The sequence below is a fragment of the Formica exsecta genome, unplaced genomic scaffold (genome assembly GCF_003651465.1).
Source record: "Formica exsecta isolate Colony F162 unplaced genomic scaffold, ASM365146v1 scaffold11, whole genome shotgun sequence".
In the NCBI taxonomy this organism is placed as follows: domain Eukaryota; kingdom Metazoa; phylum Arthropoda; class Insecta; order Hymenoptera; family Formicidae; genus Formica; species Formica exsecta.
In genome coordinates, this window is record NW_021848439.1 from 1,691,526 (window position 1) to 1,704,793 (window position 13,268).

At 42.0% G+C, this 13,268-nt stretch overlaps 1 protein-coding gene across 3 annotated transcripts in view; it reads left to right on the forward strand.

Moving 5' to 3' along the window:
• The first annotated feature begins 7,996 nt into the window (after positions 1–7,996).
• Positions 7,997–13,268, forward strand: part of LOC115235756 (teneurin-m) — a 51,207-nt gene continuing 45,935 nt past the window's right edge. For all 3 annotated transcript variants that reach the window (XM_029807716.1, XM_029807726.1, XM_029807733.1), the window contains exon 1: positions 7,997–8,529. In XM_029807716.1, coding sequence (XP_029663576.1) covers positions 8,424–8,529 — 106 coding nt within the window. In that variant the 5' untranslated portion in view covers positions 7,997–8,423. The remainder of the gene's footprint in view (positions 8,530–13,268) is intronic.

Sequence of the window (13,268 nt, forward strand, 5' to 3'; positions counted from 1 at the left end):
AAGCTCCCGCGCATCAATTTATAATTTTTATACGTGTCATCGAACGCGTTCTCGCTCTATTATATGTGTATCCCGTGGGGAAACAGATTTCAGTGAACAGGTCCAACGTGACTTTGCAAGTAGCACCGTGAAGGGTCCAGCAGTCTGATGGACAAGGTAATCTTTAGATTCATCCTCCCGAGCCAGATGTCCGAACCGAACCGACGGTTTCATGTAATAGACATTTACGCTGTAACATCCCTCGAACTACCATGTCGCGCAATCCCGAGAGGAAATTAATAGTTTGGAATTATAGAATATATAATTCTTTTCTCTCTTTCTCTCTTTTTACGATACTTTATATACATTATTATAATTCAAATAAAAAAGAGAGAGAATAAAATTGTATTATCGATATTAAAAACTTTGATGATTTTAATAAAAAATAAAAAATAATTTTTTAATTGAATAAAAATTAATAAGAAAATAATAAATTAATCGGATTGAATCGTTTTATGGTAAGCATACCGCGATTTTAAGTCTCTGACATTAATTTTATGCCAAACAAAACTTTGCGCTACCGTCTATAAAATCTGCCGCTCCGTGCAAGTTTCGCACTCGAGACTGCAACTTATTCCGTTCTTTAATGCGTGAAAACGCGCGACAAACGCATATTTAACCAAACTAACAACGATGAAGCATGGCGGCGACGTGCGAGCGAAGTTTCGACGGTCGTTTGGGGAACTTCTCCCCGTGACTTAGTTGCCCATATGAGTGCATCATGGCGGTGGGCGATGCGTAAAGTTTAAAGAAATAAAGGGCGCACGTAACTTCGAAGGATTATGGAAACTACCTATATTTTCATACTCGGATGCACGATTGGAAATGCCGTTATTACGGAAATTCCAACTTGAAACTACTTTGCGCGATTCCTCGTAAGATATTGTATCAGAAAATAAATTCAAAAGCACAAACTCGATACTCGCGACATATTTTGATCGCAAATTTTTTCAGACGACGCAAATTCTATTGTGTGTTTCAGTCTGAGAAAAAAAGTTATATAAATCTAATATTAATCTACGTTATTCGCGCCATTATTTCTGATTTGCTGTCAGCTTTTGGCGTCTCATACGAGAGTCACGTCCACGTTCCAATGCAAATGATTGCGAAGGCCGCACATTACCGAGTCGAAAAAATGCCCCGCGCATCGCGCACCTGACGTGTAAAGACCGCCGGTACAGAGTTACGGCGTTACATACTCGTTATCCCTCCGCGCGACCGTAAAGTGCCTGTCCTTACACGAAACTCGCCGTATGTATATGCGTGTTTATTCGCGGTGCCGGCGATGTGGTACACACGCGAGGAGGAGGAGGAAGAGGAAGTTTCGTGGCATAACCAGCCAGCGCACCGGTCGTGACCGAGAGCGACGTGCGTCGGAGTGCAGAGAATCATCGCCATGAGCGCCGTAATTTACGAAGCCATCATCCTTGTATGCAGATGCCGCGGTCGTGAGGGATGCCCTGTCTTCCTCTCTCTCTTTCTATCCCTTTCTCCTTTCTTCTAATCCCCCGCTCACTCGGGGAAAGGAAGAAGGGCAAGAAGGGGGGACTTTGTCGTCGCATATACGGACCTCCCGCGCGCTCGCGCTTTTATTGGCTTACCTCACTATTTTACAACCGATAGTGGATTAAAGGGATTAAACGTAGTCGTCCGTATGGGGAGCGGGTGATATAGCCTTTGATATAGAGACATAAAGTCGGTAAGATACGAGGATTACCCTTTTTCTCTAACGAGCGCGACGGCCGCTCGACTCGTCGGCGGCTTTCGAGTGTCCCGCGTGAAACGCCGATATAAAAAGTCGATTTACCGCCGAATGCGCCGTCTATATTTGCGAACCGATCTCTCGCGTTCGTTTTCATTCACCTTGAGAATTTACCGTCGACGTGGGTTGAGGAGTGTCGGGTTACTCGAATGCGCATCGTTATTCTTGCACGAGCGAGTAGACTTTCCCGAGACAAAGAGATGAAATTTAAGATATGCGGCTACTAAAAAATATCAATAGCAATTTATTCGCGCGCGATATTTCTCGCGGCATTTCATACGACAATGCAGTTATTAGAGAAATACCGTAAATTAGAATCTGTGTTTTTTCACAGCTTTTCTTGCTGTTAAAAAATAAAAATTCTGAAAAATATGTTCAAGATGATTAAATACATATTTCATGAATAAGAGCAGTTTAAAAAAAAAAATTAAATTTCCTAGTTTTTTTATTAAATTGCCATCGATATAATTTATTCTATTTTTTATTATCTTTTATATTTAAAGAAAATATTGCACTTGTGCTAAGAGCGTGATTATTCGCATTGTGTCTTTTAACTAAATTTAAAGATCTGCTCTGTGTTAAAGTGCGATAGATATCCCAATAATGCTTCAATACATATGAAATCGAATCGTTTTGTCGCACACTATATAAAATATCACGGACCATTCTCGTTTCTCTCAACCGCAAACAAGGTCGCTGCAGCACTTCCGACACTCGGATCAAGAAAAGCCCCATCTTTCGCGAATGTCGAGTATCATTTACGGTCGAAAGCTTTTCTGGGATTTCAATATCGCAGTGGAGCGAAGTAACGAAGAAAAGATGGAATTGAGTTGTCCGAATGAATATCAAGCTCTCTGTCTCGGAAAATCGATCTACACACTTTGATTATCATCTATTTCAATGAAAAATTCTCCTGTGTGGCTAATGCTTATAATAAACGAAAATTATTAATTAATTGTTTTATTTAATACTTGAGAAATTATATATTTTACATGCAGAGGAAAAGTATTTTATGGTAAAATATATATACATCTTGTACCCTTTTGCCTTCAATTATAACAATTACAGACTCTTATGCCGCACGCAAATTAGGGGAGTCGTACGCAAATTAGGGTAGTCTTCGCCAAGCGTTCTGCTTTTAACGATCCAGGTAGCCCTCTTCGAAACGTCATAATTTACCACACGACTCGGCTTCTTATTATCTCGAGTCCGTTAAGCACGGACGCGAGAGCCGGAAAGGTTTTTATCTGCTTGCGCTCGCGTCTCACTCGGGCCGCTCTGACTCCGCTGTAGGTATAACTTAATCGCACGTCGGACCGTAGCGCGAAAACTGTCCAACCGGATAAAGCACGAGCGGAGACGGCAGCGATGAGAAAGCCCGATGTCGTGGACGGTGGGAAAAACAAGGGAAGCGTCTACCTATTAGGTCACGCTTATTTCGCTGTTTCGAGCGAACTCGGAGAATCCGGGTGACCTGGTAAAACGATAGCCGAAAGCCCGGAAACTCTCCGAGGCACGCGCATAATTCAGAACAGTCACGTGAGGGAGAGAGAGCAGCGAGAGGAGCGGATTCTCTGCGTCCGACCGCTAAATGAATTTTTTATAATAACCCAGCTGTATGAAATCTTCCGCGAAAAACAATTCCGTACTGTGAGAATTTAAATGGATGCTCTGGGGGAATTTAGATAATGCAGTTTAAATTATCCCCTCTTTCTCTCTTGGTATAAAGCTGCTGTTAAAATCTACGGCTATTGTCTAAGTTTTCAACATGGTTCGCGCACGGATAATTTTATAAATATATCAAACAAAATTTCCTTTGTGTTTGTGTATATTGAAGATATATCTACTCCCTCTCTCTCTCTCTCTCTCTCTCTCTCTTCATGTTTCCGCAATATTATGCACAAGTCTTCTATAAATTACGTAATACATTATCTACGAAGAAATAACTGGCTCACTGAGAACGAGTTACGGACGCGAATAAAGAATTGTAAATTGCGAGTGTATCCTTGATCCCTTAATCCGAACTTTACCCTCTACTTTTATCGTTGCCATCTACCTTTACTTCTTTCCAACTCTTTTTCGAATTTATAAAGTTACGTGTCTCGGGAAAATTGACAAAACGCGATATATATTATATTCAAGGGAGAATTTTAATAAAATTTTGTGTAGAAAAAAAACTAATTTTTAAATAAAAATAACAGGACGTACCCACAGAGGAAGAGGTAAACTTTGTATAATAGAAAACGGGGATCGCGCCGAGTCCGACGATATCCGGCCGGCGACAATCGAAGCCGGTCTCCTTCGACCAGTCGCCGTCGCGACGTCGTCGTCGACGATCTCTCAAACCCCTCGGCAAACATTTGAACGCGAGATGGCACGATGTTCTCGCATCCACCCCTATATCCCATCCTGTTCGTCCTGTTTCCGCGTACGATGCAATATCGCTCGATTTTTCACGTCGCACCAATAATCTGTCGCGATGCCACGGCAGCATCCGCCGCGCATCCTGCGGATCATTTAAGTCTCGTTAAGCTACTCGCGTGGTCTTGTTAACTCGCACTCTCTCGAGCGTTAATTCGCCGCGGGGTGAAACAAAAATTGCGAGCCGAATGTATTATTATAACGGAACGCACATAATGTGGGCTAACGATAAGTAAGAAGGATCGCGGATACTCGCAACGGGTTTTCAATAAAAACGATGCAGGGGATAAGATTTTTTCTGGCACGGATGCACTCTTTTATCAGCGATCTTTATATTGACGCTAAACAATTATTTTCCCTTATTTTGCGGAAACGCAATCGCAATTAATCCGCCCTGGTATGCACGAGAAACCTATTATCCTGATAAATATTATCACTCGGCAAGTTTGTTATTATACAAGAGAATCTCTCGGGACATACACACGTGCACATATTAATACATTCTCGAGAGTTCAAAGTTTTATTCGCGAAAAGAGATCAGATGCAAACCTTCTTTTTCCTATTTACGATTAATTATAGAATTTAAATCTTTGTATTAATAACAGATTGTTTCGTGATATTATCTTTGAACAAACTTTATTTAACTTTTTATTATTGAGTAAGCACAGCGAGAAATGCAGCATACAACGCATCCCTTTGCAGTCGCAATGTCCATTGGAATCTGTAATTGTAATCTGCGTATATTGTTTAGGATGCGGAATGGACACAAATCGAGGGTGATTGGAAAGCAATTCAGATAATTGCATAAACAGATAACGTTATTGCATATATTCAAAGTTTATCGACGATGAAGCTTTTACAGCTCGAATGAATATACTTTGAAATAAAAATATGTCAGAAATATATTTTGCGCCTTTCTTGAAATTGCATCAAAAGCCGTGCGAAACTAATGCTTACATCACGCTATATTAGATATTTTACGTTATGGAAAAGGGAACATTACGATTATAATGTTTTGTGGAACGATGTTTTACCTCGCTTTTCCACAATTTTAGTTGGAAGAGAATTATTAAAACTCCTGTGTACACCATCACGTATCGTAAAGTTACCCCACAAGAGAAATATCATTCTAAAGTTACCCGGTAACAACATTAATTATTATTGCTGTCCCAGCAACACGAATTTCAGATATTTTTGTATCATTAATAAACACGCGAGTTCCGCGAATAATTTTTGCTGCGTGTTTATATATGTATAATAAACAACAGCGCGATGGCATAATGTAACCTCCTAATTGCCAATTTGATATAGCAGTTAGATGAACGCGTTCAACATATTTTAATTTATCTCCGATGTAATTGTGATTCCTGATTTTTTTACGATATTGTAAAAAAAAAGAGTAAAAGCTTCAGGAATAATTTTTGCGTTCGCAGAATCTTTGCGTACCGTCTGTTATTATGTTTCAGAAATACGCCCTACATTCTTACAAAGAAAATGCGATTATACATATACATATATGTATATGTGTAGTGACATATTGCCTCAATAGCCGTGATTACGATTCTCGTAATCACCTTTTCTCCTCCGTTGCATTCCAATCGCCCGCGCACGTGGTACATCAGAGAAATCCTTCGATTTCCAATTTGCAAAGCCGTGCCCACGCTAATCGACTTCTATCTGCCGCATCCGGCCCAATAATAATCGAAGATCGTGGGCGAAGATCGAAAGTACAAATGGCGCAACACCTCGTTATCCCGTCCAGTCCCCCTTTTCTTTCTGCGTTTAATATTCGCGATACACTTTAATCGTTCATCAGCCGCCAGAAATTGATTGCTCCGATAAAACGGACGGTGTCAGGGACGGACGGTGCTTTGTCAAAATTTGTAGCTAATTATTTTTTAAATTCTTTGACAAGAAGATATTAAAGGAGAAAACATGTGGCTTCTTTAATATATCTATAGATTATTTTAAAAGATTGATAATTGTATTTCTGAAAACTATGTGGTGACATAGATTAATTAAAGTTAGCTAAGGCTTTAAATAATTCTCGTCTCTTTCTAGATTATATAGAAAAGAAGAAATTATTATTAGGAAAGAAGTTAGAAACACACATTGTCGGGAATCGGTTAAACTCGAGAGTTTATTTTATCTAATGTTCAATCAGAAGAATCTTAAGCGATGTTATTTCGCGGGGGTTTCTTGAAAGTAACGAAACTTTAGTTTCCGACACAGATCCGCCCCTGGCTGGTGGAGATGGCAGGAAGAAGAGGTGTGAGAACCCGAAGTAGAGTTGGCCCAGCGGCGGCGGCGGCGGCGGCGGCGGCGATGCGAGAAAGGGAGAGCGGGTCTTCTTTCTCGACGGGATCCGCTGCAGCATCAGTGGAATAGTGGGTGCTGTGATCGTCGAGGACCGGCTGTTGTCCTCCTGCTTCCCCCTTCCCTTCCCTTCAACATCGGCCTCGTCTCAACCAGACCTCTTCCACCCTTGCTCCAAAATGCCTCTTACGCAAACCTCCCCGCCGCCCAAGGATCTCTCCCTGCCTTCCCCCTCCACTCGCTTACCTACCCCCACTATTTCGCATCCACCATCCTCCGCGGTGTCGGGAGTCATCGGCTGGCGTTCTGTCCTCAGTCTGCAACCGACCGCGCAAGCGTGCGGTTCTACTTCGAAACGTGAACCACGGGAACGATATCACGTTTTCATTAATGATCCGCGACGCGAATGGATCTACGCAAGTCGATGCCGATTACAATCCCGCTCGGTAAGATCAAGTGGAGTAAGACAACTGTGATTCCCTAAATGTCGAATTATTCGACATTCGTTGCCGGGTGTGTGCCAAGTGATAGATCAGCATCGAGGAAATTGTCGAGAATCGCGTGAACCCCCGATCGCGTGTATCAAGCGTCCGCGCGCGGGGTCAGCTGAAATTTTCCCGGAATACATTTTCGTAATCCGCGTCCTCCGCTGACACCATCTGCACGACAGGACGTCGATCGAGGCGCGGGCCTCTCCTTCGACGAAGTGACGTGACTCGCGATACTTCCGGTTTCCGCGAGCGAGCTTTCCCCGACAACGTCGAATCGGGAAAGGGATCGTTGATGGTCGCTTTTATCGATCGATCGAAACGTGCGACTCATACGGCGAAGCGAATCGCCGACCCTCGTCAGATCATCCGCGGAAGATCCACGCTCCTTAATTTTCGGGGCAACTCGACCAAGTCCCACGCTGTGCCCCGCTTTCAATTGGTCACGGACTATCACGAGAGCGAGCGGGTTATTATTAATCTTCATCGTGACGAGAGAGAAAGAGCCGCTCGGCTACTCGCAGCCATTTCGCATGACGAAATGATGAGTACTCGTTGGAGTATCGCACATTAGATGTGCAATTTTGACAGAGTATACTCCGACTTATATATATATATATATATATCTCTCTCTCTTTCTTTCTCTCCCTTTCTCAGCCGCTTCGATTTACGCGTATGTGAAACGACGATCGAAACGACGTTGAAGGCGTCGATTTCGAAATTCAAAGGTGCGAGAGTGTCTGTGAGATTTTTGCGTGCGCCGCACAAAGTGCAGTGAATGAAGGAAATACGGATGTCGGCGCGAATTGAAACAGTCGCGACCGCAAAGCGAGGAATGCCCGAAGTCTCCGTTCGCGACGGACGATAGACAGGCTGGATCGCGCGACTCCAATAACAACGAACCTATTTTTTTTTCTCCTGCCCTCCTTCTCTCCTCTCCCTCCCCCACCCCCCGCCCCTCTTGGCGAAGTGTATAGAGGGACAGGTGCCGTCGAGAGACAGAGGGTTTCTCGCTGTCTCGTCGTATTTCAACGCGCCCGCCGCGAAGTTTAATTCGGGATACGTTACCGTGGGGGTTTCGCGCGCTTTGTCGTAACGCGCTCGGTCGCGCGCCATCCATCGACGTCGCGGGTTTCCCCTTTGAAGTCCAAACCGGAAGGATCGTTTATACGAAGCGACGAATAAGCTCGTGTGTTTGCCTCGTCTTGGGTGATTCGAGACCAGACGACGACGACGACGACGACGACGACGTGTTGTACACGTGTGATCGCGCCGCTGTGATAGTTTATCCCCTCATCCGCGCGCTGCGCGGATCGACGAAATATCGCCGAGTCTTCCCACGTCTCCTCCGTCTCTGTCGCTGTCGATGACAAAGAGAAGCGAACGTTCTCTCCTCAATGTGCGACCCCACCGCGTTGCTGGATCTAGTGCCGGGCGAGGGATTACTCAAGAGGCCGTCCATGGATTATAACGAGTACACGTACTGCTACGGCGGTGGTCGAGGTGGGTGGCATTTCTTACCCCCAGTGTTCTGCTCATTCCCCTCCCCCCCCGTCCCCTTCTCCCCTTCGATGCCCCGACCACCGGGAACCACGAGCTCGCGGCTCGACCGCGGAACAAACGAGATTTTCTGTCGTTCTCGTCTTGATTATATGATCCGATGGATTCTTTATGCGCCTCTCGAATCAACCCGTGGACCACAAATGCCGTAGATCCGGAGTAAATTGTTGGAGAAGTTTTGTACTGATCGATGATTTTGTATTATTAATAATAATTAGCGTTTAATTAATGTTTGTCTAAATAATATTATATATCGCGATTATCTAAATTAGATGAATTTTTTAAATATTTAGATAATATTACATCTGTCATTATATTGTGTATACAGTCAATTTATCTGGCAAGCTATAATTACTTGAAATTATGATGAATTTATGATTTATTAATAATTTAATAATGCATGTACTATATTTGATGAGAAATATTATCCAATATTCGGATATTGCAGTAATTACAAGTGCTTATAAATTTCGGATCTGTGGTTCACCTCTCGTTTAGCTTTGCGGAATCGCGAGTGATCCTGATGCGTGCAACGACGATATCGCTTCTATGTTCTGTGCAAAATTTAAAAATGAAAGGCAGCTTTTGCATGAATATAAGAGAGAATATAGCCAATCAATCAAAGGGAATCGAAGTGTAGTTAAATATTTAACAATGCAAAATGGAGTGGCGTTGATAGAGTGTTGTTCCCGATAACTCGGCTTCTCTACAGAAAAACAGTGACTAATGTTTTTATTAAAATTGATGTTTATTTATTTTCATTCGTGCGACGTTATTCCATACTATTTCAGATTACCGAGCTTTGTTTCATTGATTTGAAGGAGATACGTAATCGCATGCTGTCTATAAAAATATAAATATGTCTCTAAAAAAAAAAAACTGTTACTGGCAGTGATTTTCTGTGAAAGCTGAACCGTACTTTAATACCGGATAATACCTCAATTACCAACGAATAATAATTAAGAATCCACGCGATCCAACTACTCGTGATGAAGCTTCTATTTTCGGCGCGAATCGATTGTCCCGAGGCAACGCTTCCCCGCGGTGAATGGAAAAAAGCAGCAAGACGAAAACATCCCCGTGGAGCAGGGGGATCGTCACGCGATTGCATTATCACGCGGGCCCTATTTGTCAAGTCGACGTATCCACGGCGTGACTCGGAGAAACTTTTTCGCATGTAAAACTACTTGATAGTGTATGTAAATGGAATTTTCCATTATATATGCACTTCTTAACTACTCGACGATGAAAATCGCGAGTTGAATGGAGAAAAAAAAAACGAGACAGAGTACCTTACACAGTATCGTTAGCCACCATCGGATCGCTCGTCATCCTTACATATTTACAATATAATGCTAAAAAAAAATCGATTGATGAAAGATTAATAATAATTCTCAATTTTATCTATTTTGAATGTTAAGGCATTTATTACAAATTAAGTAATCGCTATTTTTTCTTAAATTATGACGGAGAAAGAATATTTAGCTAACAAGAAAAATCATTATTTTTATGTGTTAAAATAATTGTGTGCTCTTTTATAATTAATTAACTCTCTTATATAAGATTTGACTGACATTGATATGAGAGCAACTGATTTTTTTACATCTTCATAGTCACACGTCTTTCTTTTTCGCACATCCTTCTAACAACTCGTTCATTCTTCTAATATTTTTCTAATTTTTATCTTACGACGTGGGAAAATTCTAGATAACATCCGTTGTCGAAAACAGAAACTTGTTTCATTTTACCGAGGCACGCTGCAGTCGTCAAGCGAAATTCCATTTTAAACTCTATTACGCAAGCACGACATTTCCATTAAGATTTTCCGACGAAGTGAACGGAAAAACGAGCATAATTATCGTTGTTGAAAAACGGGGCGTTGCACCGTGACATTGCTTCTTGCTAACATTCTGTCACTCGATACTTCGAATTTCTCTACACGTGAAGTAATTATTTCTCAAAATTCTCGAATCAGAATCTCTCTCAAAATAACTGTTGTTATGTTTCCGTGGCTGCTATTGATACCAATAATAATAAACGCGATAAGTCATAATTTATTCATTTTTAAATTGTTGACGTAAATCAATTAATTCTTATACAATTATCTGTCAACACATAATTTTCTACTTTTACGATCTCAACGATAATGTTTCGTGCAAAAATAATTGACAGATATAAACAAAAGTTAAAGGAAGCATTCTTTTTTATTAATTTATGCAATACAGGAATTTAAAGAAATATCTTTCGGAGCAGTGATGCAAAGCTTAAATATCATTAACTTCTACGCGCATCTGCTCAAATAAAAGTGTGATTGACTGAGACCGGTGAATCGACCAGACTCTGACATAGTATCTCTATTCTTCACGATGGAAAGCTACGAGAATCCGTTCCACAGACTCGTTTCGACTTCGCGATAACATTCGAGTCGCGATAAAACCTTCATCCCCGGCGCGAATCGATCGCCCGCGGGCGCAACACTTTCACCGTGAGAGCATGGGGCGAAGGCGCAGAGGGAAGGGGAGGGTTGGGTTACTCAGGGAAGAAAGTCGTGGAAGAACGACAACGCGCGTGAGACATACGAGGTTGGCAAAGGGGTCGACGAGAGAGCGAGGGAGCGGTTGCATTACCACCACGCAGGAGCCGTATTTATCACTCTGACATTTCCAAATGTCGCGCGGTTTATCAGGTGTTCCCCCGGTAGAAACCTTAAGGTACCTTCGCACGAACCCGCCGGCGCGACCGTGAGAGGGCACGAGAGCACATGCATTGCATCGGCGACATCATTAAATTTACATAATAAGACGTTGCATGGTGGTCGAACAGCGCGTCGTCGTCATCGTTGTCGACGCCGTCGTCGTCGTCGAACTCGTCGCTTGGTACTCGCGGCGCAGCTGCTGCGATTCCGCTGGTAATTGAATGAAACGGGTTTAGTTAGCGCCTCGGTAGAGACTTAGATAGAACGAGATAAGTGTCAACAAAAGTGTCGAATCTCGAGTCGTTTCTCGTCCCGCGCTGCTGCAGATTCCCCTGATCTCTCGAGGCTGAACGATTCCGCCAGGTGCAAGCTTGACATCGAAATGCGAAGTCATAGATTTCTTTCGCGCTATTTTCAACTTCACTTACGGAACATTTTCAAGATTGGTAAAATTTATCTCTGATATATATCCTCTTCTCGATGAAACGTGGAGGGATGGATTCTCCATTATCATATGTAACTTTGATCGATAAAAAAAGTGTAATTCCGAAAAAAATTGCTACGATTGCTGTCAGATTAGTGAAGACGAAGAGTAGATTTTGTAGATAGTTTGAGAAGTAAAATAGGGTGTGATTATCGTACACATCTTTTGTTCGGAGGAAAGTTAATCTTCTTTACGAGCGTTTGGATAGATAAGACATTCGTGATAACGTAGAAAGTAATCTTTCTCGACTTCTCGAGAACTCTATATTCATATCCAGATGTATCTTCATGGCTAAAGACACTAAAGTAATTGACCGCGCGCTTTTTTCACCGCTATTATTTCGAATGTCAACTTATGCGCGAAACAACTTGTGCCACGTGGCACTTGAAGCAGAAATCATTTTTTCCGCAGCGATTTTATCTTAGAACTGAGAAAAAAAAATGAGACAACTTTTGAAAGCAAATTTATATAATGTCGTAAAGAGAAGCTGCGGAAATAATTGATCTCGAGAAGACCCCGAATCTGTGCACGTTAAATCTATGACAATTGCCATATCCGCCATAATGCGTCGCGTTCGTGCGATCGTGACCGATTCGCCCCCTCGGCGCCCCTGCTCGCGCGATGCACATTAAAGTTATTCACTTTAACTATTTTCAAGTTTCGGAGCGCGACTGCCGAGTTTCCCCTCCGCCAAATGTACCAGTCCGCGCTGCATTCCTGAATGCACCGTAACGATCCTTCGGAACGACGACCAAGGGGCGCCTCTAACCCCTTCGTGCCCACGTCGCTTCCGGTTTCCGGCGCAACGCGCGGATTTCGCGATGTATTCCGCTATCGCAAACTTTTGTTACTTCGACGGAAATAAGACGAGGCTAAATTTATGATCGTCGATTTCGACGGAATTTTAAACGGGCGAGTGCAACACGATACAACTGGCAGATGCGAGATATTTCTTTTTTTTTTTTTTTTTTTTTGGATTTCCTGGGTAGGGAGAAGTCTGATAATCTTTCTCTCGAACAGAACTGAATGGAATGATTATGAAGAGCATCATTAGTTATATCATCATAATATATATCATCAGTAAAAGTTAACTTGTTCTGTTCCGCGCTTAGAAATATGCTGGGAGCCACTGGAAAATCCCAATTTATGAAAATGGAAAACTTTGTGGAATTTATACGAGCTGAGCTGATATCTATTTTCTCAATTTATGAAAATGAAAAACTTCGCGGAATTCATACGAGCCATTCTATTTCAAAAAAAGAAAAAAAAAATACAATTTAGCATTCCATTCCGCAAATAGTTATTTTACAAAATATACATCGATAATGGGAATAACGATTATCTACAAAATTAATTTTGCTTTAACATATATATATATATATATATATATAAAATCATATCTAAATAATAGGCCACATATACATATATGTAACGCGCGTTTTAAATCTCTGTGGGTTATCTAGTACATTTAGACTTTTAATTATATGATTTTTTTTCCGGTTT